This window comes from Branchiostoma belcheri, unplaced genomic scaffold (assembly GCF_001625305.1).
Source record: "Branchiostoma belcheri isolate BF01 breed outbred unplaced genomic scaffold, Haploidv18h27 scaffold772, whole genome shotgun sequence".
In the NCBI taxonomy this organism is placed as follows: Eukaryota; Metazoa; Chordata; class Leptocardii; order Amphioxiformes; family Branchiostomatidae; genus Branchiostoma; species Branchiostoma belcheri.
In genome coordinates this window covers 1-8,522 of record NW_017804434.1, presented here as the reverse complement: position 1 = coordinate 8,522, position 8,522 = coordinate 1, and the positions used below count along the sequence as shown (strand labels likewise).

The window sequence follows — 8,522 nt, the reverse complement described above, 5'->3', positions numbered from 1 at the left end:
TCAGAGGCTGAAACATTTTTTTTTTCAACTCAGAAAAAAATCAGTGAACCAACAAATCAAATTGGTGTGGCCTTAATTTAAATGGTGTCGTCTCCAGAAATACCAGGCCCTTAAATTGACAAAAAGGGGCTTTATTTTGGGGCTTAGACATTTAATTTAGTCATATATCAAAAGAAAATCAGGCAAAATTAAACCAGCTTAGGAGAGAATTATCCAATGAACTAGCTGTTTGATCTTGCCAGTGTGCCAGTGATTTTTTTAAACAAAGGGCACAGTTACTCTTCTTACTGTATTAAATATGAATCAATGTTTCAGATGATGCTTCAGAAAACCCAAAGGAAAGCTGGAGTAAATAAGACCTCGAAAATAACCCCTCCCAGACAGCTTGACCCAGGGGAAGATGGTGGGAAGAAAGGGAGGCAGAGTCAACAGGACAGCAGGGCAACACAATCCTTCAACAGCACTCTCTTAGGTAATAATACTTTCTTTCACTTATCACATATATTTGCCTTCGTCAGAAGGGTATGCTTTCAGTTTGGGTTTGGTGGAGCAGCTGTGGTGTGTATCATTCTGTATGTAGGTCAACGTCATAACTTGAGAAGTTGTACATGGATCCTATTTATATTTGGTACGTGAGTAACTGTTGTGAAAAAGAAGGCCGTCAAGTTCGAAAATGGTTCAAAATGGTTGGCTTATAAAAGCTGGATGTACTGTCACAGTGGTAGTTGATACACTAATTTAGTTAGTATAATTATTGTAGTTGATATAGTACAGCATTTTTTTTTTACTTGTCAATTTCTTTTGGCTCCGGGAAAAAGGTAAATGATGTAACTTCCAGTGCTACGTCTTTTGCATTAAATCTGTGAATGTAAAGTGGAGCTTTTGTTGATATAATAGTTCTCAGCAAACTGTATGAAGAATGTGCTGGTTAATGTTTAGTAAGCCAGAATACTGGGGACAGCAGCTGTGATGAGGAGACAGACTGTTTAGTAAGCCAGAATCCTGGGGACAGCAGCTGTGATGAGGAGACAGACTGTTTAGTAAGCCAGAATCCTGGGGACAGCAGCTGTGATGAGGAGACAGACTGGGAGATAATGAGGGAGGCTACAAGTACACAAGGTAAGGTAATAGGAAATTATGCTTCAAATCGGTTCTTCTTTCAATCTTTAGATGGCTAAAACTAGAGTGCATTTTCTTTCACCTTCTCCCTCTTGCCTTACCCTGTTAAAGAGAATTGGTAGCCAAATGGCTACTTCAGTGTGCTAAACGGTAATGTTTGACTGCATGATCATTATATATATATTGTCCTCAGTCCCAATATTACATATTAACTGTTATTAATTTCTGCCCTTTCACAGCTGAAAGTCAACCTGTGGCAGCAGGTGTACCAGCCATAAAAACACATGAAGGTGAGACATAGCTTTTCTTGCACACCTTGCAATCATCACATCTTGACATCAAATGTGAATTTATTTCATGATGCACATTATGTCCAAGATAAAGTGGTCAGGGTACCATTTAAATCTCACGAACATGCAAATTAACATAATACAACAGAAACAACAACAGTTTTGTCCTTGGCCTGTACAGGTTACCAAATGACATGTTGTGTGCTATGTATGCTGTGCCATAATACAAAGTCAGACTTGCATGGGCAAGCCCGGAGTCAAATTCATGGTTTTATTAAATTGACTGAGTTTCATTTTTTTTCTCTACAGCTTCCAAACATGTTAGGAGATACCTAAGGAGAAGTAAAGAGCCGTTGTACGTCTGTCCCACATGTGGAACACAGATATTTACAGAAATAGGTGCCAAACGACATGCCGAAAGGCACACAGAGTCAGCTAAAAGATTTCAGTGTGGACAATGCTCAAAGAACTTTCTACTACAGCATGAGTACACGAGACACCCATGTATGACTAAAGGCAAGGTGTTCAAATGTCAGGAATGTCTGGCAGAATTTAAGTCGCAACAGGGACTTCAGCTTCATGAATCATCCCACAGCCAGAAAGTTGTTACATGCAAGGAATGCGGCCAACAATTTGATTCATCCTACAAATTGCGGTATCACTATGAAAAAGTACATGAATCACCAATAAAAAAATCATGCCGTTTCTGCTGCAAAGATTTCTGTACCAGAGCAGCAAGGAAGACGCACGAAGCAATCTGTAAACACAATGACAGACCAAATCCAGTACTGCACAAATGTCATCAGTGTTCAAAAGTATTCAAATCAAAATGGAATCTAGCAAGACACACATCAACACACTCAGACACAACACACTAAGTCATGCTAGTTTCCAAGTAAAACCCAAGAAGTTGAATCACTTTCATTTGGAGACATTGCCTTGTTTAGTTTTGTTTTGGATTTTCTGGTTGGGATTGACTTAAGGTGTCCTCTCTGGCTAATTTGGCATTTTAGTTTTGCATCGTTTTCTCACAAAGAAATTAAGAAAGAACTGTAGTTGTACTGAATATTGATACCTGGGTACAAAAGGGTTATGAATATGAGTTTTTGGACCATATGGATGACGTCATCATATTTTATTGCCCCAAATGTAATTATCTTTAAAGTTATAATATAGCACTTTGGTACAAGTAACTGAAATAAAAATATGATTTTCATGTGCATAATGGTCAAAGCTACAAACGTTTGCACAAATTGATATCTACTAATTAACTGTAGTTATTAGAGAATAACTAAATTTTAATTAGGCAATTAGGTTATTATCTAATAACTACGGATAATTAGTAGATATCAATTTGTGCAAACGTACGTTTGTAGCTTTGACCATTATGCACATGAAAATCATACTTTTATTTCAGTTACTTGCACCAAAGTGCTATATTATAACTTTAAAGATAATTACATTTGGGGCAATAAAATGTGATGACTTCATCCATATGGTCCATAAAATCATATTCATAACCCTTTTGTACCCAGGTATCAATATTCAGTACAACTACAGTTCTTTCTTAATTTCTTTGTGAGAAAACGATGGAAAACTAAAATGCCAAATTAGCCAGGGAGGACACCTTAAACCAAAATTTGAAAACACATATTTGTTATATTTGCAACAGGTGCTCCAAATAGAGACTGGAAGTGGATTACTTTGTGAGAAATATTTATGCAGTATTCTGAATCTGAAGTAATATACAAATCTTTACCATTGAACGAATGTGTCAACAAATAGTATGTTTTTTTCTAATACACTGTTACCTCCATGAAGGTATTGTACAGAACAGAACTAAATTTTGTTGTAAAAGTTTTGGGTCTGAATCTTCCAAAGCATTGAAAGCTTTGTGCATTCATATTTCTTGAATGATAAGGCACAGAACAAAGTGAAAGTACCAATTCATTTCCTACATGTACACCCTCTTCTGTTTGCACTCTCAGAACAGCAAGTCTTTCAGAAACAGAAACTTCTATAGAGGCACATTGGTTTAGATGATGGTCAATTTGTTTACATACATGACTTTATTTTGTATATCATGCATGATACTTCTAATGGTAAGAATACAGAACAGGTTAATTTTGCAACATATATCTAAACGGATTAAACTCTTTTGCAAATAACTTTGACAGTCACAAGTCTGATAGATGTAGAAAACACCAATGCCTTTGTACATGTATACAGAAAATGCCCCAAAGTATCAAGTATTACCATTACCAATGTATAAAGTGTTCTCTCAATCTCTGAATTTTACATCATGTACTTGGCCATCATTTTGTCAATTTGGTTCATGTTGTTCATTAAAATGTGGTCCTTACAAAATAGCACCCGCTTCTGGGGACAATGCCTTTTAGAAAATGGTTTTAAAATTGTAATATTACTTTGGGATATTTACATGTATACCCGCTCGGACATGTGGCAGCTGCCTCTCAAGCTGTTTTGAGGCTTTGAAGTGCTGCCGCACTCCTTCAGAGCTGTGTTATTTTTTTTTTTTTATTTACATGGATTTTTTGAGCATTGGATAGAGCTGTGTTGCGGTGCAAATGGACCACCCGGGACTGTTTTCTTCCTCTGCCTCCCTGGCTTCCTGATGTCAAACACTGGATGGTTAGTAACTTTGCACAACCTGGTTCATTCTTGTGACAGGATGCTAGGAAGGCAGAGGCACTGGCAGAGTCCTGTCCTCCAGCAATTGTCTCCCTCAATGGTCTTGTACACCGGGGCTCGTCTAGATGTTATGACCGAGAACCCCCTGTAATTGCAAAATGGAAATAAAAGAAGATAAGAAAGTGAGAGTCTTACAAATACTTGCCACTGAAATGTGTGTTTCTATTCCCTGTTGATAGATATGATGTAAATGATGGAATACATTGTGCACTTAAAAAAAATAACACGTCCAAAACCAAAAAATGGAACCACAATGTTTGCCATGCAAGCTGCAACAACGTGCATTTAAGTAAGGCCACACCAATTTAATTTGTTGGTTCTCGGATTCGCCTCTTCATTTTTTCCTGATTTGCAAGAAAAAAAAAATTCAGAATCAACTGCAAAATGCTCATATTTTGCCCTGAACAGTTGAAAACAGTCCTTTTCTTCCTAGTCGTTACAGTTATTCCATCTTTCAATGCAGTGGTATCATTAGAAGTTCAAAATTCATTGTTTAAATTTTGAACCAGCCTTTTGTGTTGACTTCATACCTCCTATCGTAGTATTTGGGGCTATAATAGAATGCCTAGATCTATTTTTATTTTTTTTCGCCCTGTCGCTTCATATTTTTCCTGAAAAAATCCGAGAACCAACAAATTAAATTGGTGTGGCCTAAAGGGGAAAGATATGTACATGACACGTTTAGGTCACAACAAAACTGCTTACCTCTCCTTGCTGCTCTTTGTGAGTAAGATGGCATCTTGGAAAATGCTTGCCTTCAGTCGTGGCAGCAGCTTCACATCAGGCAGGCCCCTGCGCTGCCATGGCTCATGCATTTGGCAGTTTCAAGGGAGAATACAGTCTCGTTCTGCTCTGAACCAATGGCTCGTACATTGACACAACCTCCCTTGACCATCGTTGGCATCTGTAAAATAACCAAGATATATGCCATAATTAGCAAACCTGCTAAGGTAGGAGTTTCTTAGTGAAGTGATAACATCAGGTTTGGAGTTTGTTCCTCTTTCAGTATATGTGTAATTACTCCTTGATCCCAGATTGTCAGAAATATATTTTGCTGTCCATTGCAATCATTTATAATAGGTTCAACCGTTCAATACAAATTCTCACCAACAGTAGGACATCAGGGTTAGCCAGAATACTGTCAGCTGTACGCCAGAACAGTACAGAGTAATTATATATATATAATAACTGTCTGGGTGGCCAGAGGTCTGGAGGCATCTTCTGGAAAATCTCAACCTGGGTAAACCTGTGATTGTGAAGATACAACACAGTTCAGACTGTGAGCAATAAGGCAGTCCTTTTTTGAGAGTCAACCTGTTTGTGCCAAACTACTAATGAATCCTGACTAATTCAACTATACTGCAATTAAATAGAAATCTTCATTGCACTTACTGTCTGTCCATCTTCACTCTCTCAGTATATGGGATACCTGGTCTGCTCCAAGCATCATGCCACAGGATCATCTGAAATTAAAGACATAAAAGTTAGTGACATGATAATGCTAAAACTTGAAAAATTATTTTCCAATTGAGCATTTCAAACCAACCCAATATTATAAATTGCTCCTTTCAAAGCTTAATAAGAAATGATGAATATCATGTTGAACATAACAACAACATGACTTTAAGTACATGTACCATGAAGCTTATCGAGGAATTAAATATTGTCAGAAGCAAGCTTTTCTCCAACCCCCATTCCTACTTCCATCTTAACCTGTGGCTAATTTTTATCTCTCATTAGGCCACACCAATTTAATTTCTTGGTTAACGGATTCGCCGCTTCATTTTTTTCAGACTTGCAAATAAAAATAAAAATCCAGAATCAACTGCAAAATGCTCATATTTTGCCCTGAACAGTTGAAAACAGACCTTTTCTTCCTAGTTGTTACAGTTATTCCATCTTTCAATGCAATGGTATCATTAAAAGTTCAAAATTCATTGTTTAAATTTTGAACCAGCCTGGTGTGTTGACTTCATGGCTCCTATCGTACCATTTTGGGCCATAATACGATGCCTAGGCCTGTTTTTATTTTTATTTTTTTTTTCGCCCGCCCACTCCATTATTTTTCTAGAAAAATCCGTTAACCAAGAAATTGAATTGGTGTGGCCTTAGTCAGGGAAGAAAGGGAATATGAGACTTAAATTCATATCAAGTATGGAATATGAAGTTCAATGTAACCATGTTTGTCATATACACCCTTACCACTCAAGGTCAAATTTTTTATTTCTATATCTTCTAGGCTATTAAAAGTTTATTGCTTACATGATTGATTAGTTGATCCCTTCAATCATTGACAAAAGGCTACATAAGTCAACCTTGGCTATTTCTTGCATATTTTTGTAACCAAGTACATATTAAGTTGTTTTATCAGTGACATTACATATTCTTGGTTTCATGGCTAGAAAAGTTATTTAAGAAAGTTGAGTTACTGATCTACACTGAGCATCATGATCAGCCTACCTCCATCGTCAAATTGTGCAATACCTACAAACATCACATGGCCATGAAGACCGTAAAAGTGAAGTCACATGTGTAAAATACTTGTTGTGGGGAGGTGGGCATGATTTACGTTTCGACAGGCACGCGGTACAACTTTTGCCTGCAAATTGCATGCAAGGACAGTCATATGCATGCATATATTCAGCATGGACGCCATTACACGAGCGAAAACTGGGGTTGTTCCGCCGCGCGGGCACTTTCATTTCCGACGTGGCTCACTTTTCAATGAAAATCTATGCTTACCTTCCGAGCTGACAGAGTTGGCCATGGAACTGGACGCCTCAGGGCAGGCAGTATAGATCTTGCCATAGGAACACATGCTTAAATACACTATTTCAACACCTCATGAAAGTACTTACCCACACCCCAATCTCAAAAATTCTTCTGCACCAGGTAGCGACAAGGGTCTGATTCCCAAAAATAGAAAGGAAACAGGGGGTTGACCAGCACCACAGCTGATGATAGTAAAAAAACCTCAACTTTGACCTTACATTTTCCATGGTATCCATCCGCCTGGCCCGCTGACAAGACCTAACCACTCACATCTCTCACTACGCCCACTAAACTGGTGAAATAAACAAAACTTGACCAATGTAGGAAAGTTAAGACCCTACCTGTGCCTTCTAGCCAAAAAATCTCCAAAATGGAACAAAACTTTCAAGAGAAAAAATTATTTTCAAAGGTATTAACGAGAACTAGGAAGCATTTTGTCGGGTCAACGGTCCATTCCATGGGCCGGTGGGTGTCGGCGAAATATCCAATCACGCGCGCAGTGTGCCGATTTCGGAGGAATGTACGCTCAAAACCGGAGGAACGTCCGCTCACCTGGAGGACTGTACGCTCAAACCGCCGACTGAAGTGCGCCGATTTCGGAGGAATGTACCCTCAAAACCGGAGGAACGTCCGCTCACCTGGAGGACTGTACTCAAACCGCCGACTGAAGTGTGCCGATTTCGGAGGAATGTACGCTCAAAACCGGAGGAACGTCCGCTCACCTGGAGGACTGTACGCTCAAACCGCCGACTGAAGTGTGCCGATTTTGGAGGAATGTACGCCCAAAACCGGAGGAACGTCCTCACCTGGAGGAGTGTACGCTCAAACCGCCGACTGAAGTGCGCCGATTTCGGAGGAATGTACGCTCAAAACCGGAGGAACGTCCGCTCACCTGAAGGACTGTACGCTCAAACCGCCGACTGAAGTGCGCCAATTTCGGAGGAATGTACGCTCAAAACCGGAGGAACGTCCGCTCACCTGGAGGAGTGTACGCTCAAACCGCCGACTGAAGTGCGCCGATTTTGGAGGAATGTACGCCCAAACCCGGAGGAACGTCCGCTCACCTGGAGGAGTGTACGCTCAAACCGCCGACTGAAGTGCGCCGATTTCGGAGGAATGTACGCTCAAAACCGGAGGAACGTCCGCTCACCTGAAGGACTGTACGCTCAAACCTCCGCCGTGAGAAGTGTGCCGATTTCGGAGGAATGTACGCTCAAAACCGGAGGAACGTCCTCACCTGGAGGAGTGTACGCTCAAACCGCCGACTGAAGTGCCGCCGATTCGGAGGATGTACGCTACAAACCGGAGGAACGTCCGCTCACCTGCAGGAGTGTACGCTCAAACCGCCGACTGAAGTGTGCCGATTTCGGAGGAATGTACGCTCAAAACCGGAGGAACGTCCGCTCACCTGGAGGACTGTACGCTCAAACCGCCGCCGTGAGAAGTGTGCCGATTTCGGAGGAATGTACGCTCAAAACCGGAGGAACGTCCGCTCACCTGGAGGAGTGTACGCTCAAACCGCCGACTGAAGTGTGCCGATTTCGGAGGAATGTACGCTCAAAACCGGAGGAACGTCCGCTCACCTGGAGGACTGTACGCTCAAACCGCCGACTGAAGTGCGCCGATTTC

At 40.5% G+C, this 8,522-nt stretch overlaps 1 protein-coding gene and 1 long non-coding RNA gene across 2 annotated transcripts; one reads left to right on the top strand and one right to left on the bottom strand.

Moving 5' to 3' along the window:
- Positions 1-1,094: 1,094 nt before the first annotated feature.
- Positions 1,095-2,287, top strand: LOC109485671 (oocyte zinc finger protein XlCOF26-like). Its single transcript, XM_019789342.1, has 3 exons — positions 1,095-1,119; positions 1,359-1,409; positions 1,719-2,287. The coding sequence occupies exons 1-3, from the start codon at positions 1,095-1,097 to the stop codon at positions 2,285-2,287; spliced, it is 645 nt and encodes a 214-aa protein (XP_019644901.1).
- A 1,681-nt stretch (positions 2,288-3,968) lies between these two features.
- On the bottom strand, positions 3,969-7,010 carry LOC109485672. The gene is made up of 4 exons (XR_002141144.1): positions 6,980-7,010; positions 5,514-5,584; positions 4,827-5,025; positions 3,969-4,206 (listed from the first exon to the last, which is right to left on the bottom strand). It is a non-coding gene; the product is annotated as an uncharacterized LOC109485672 (long non-coding RNA).
- Between the last annotated feature and the right edge of the window lie 1,512 nt (positions 7,011-8,522).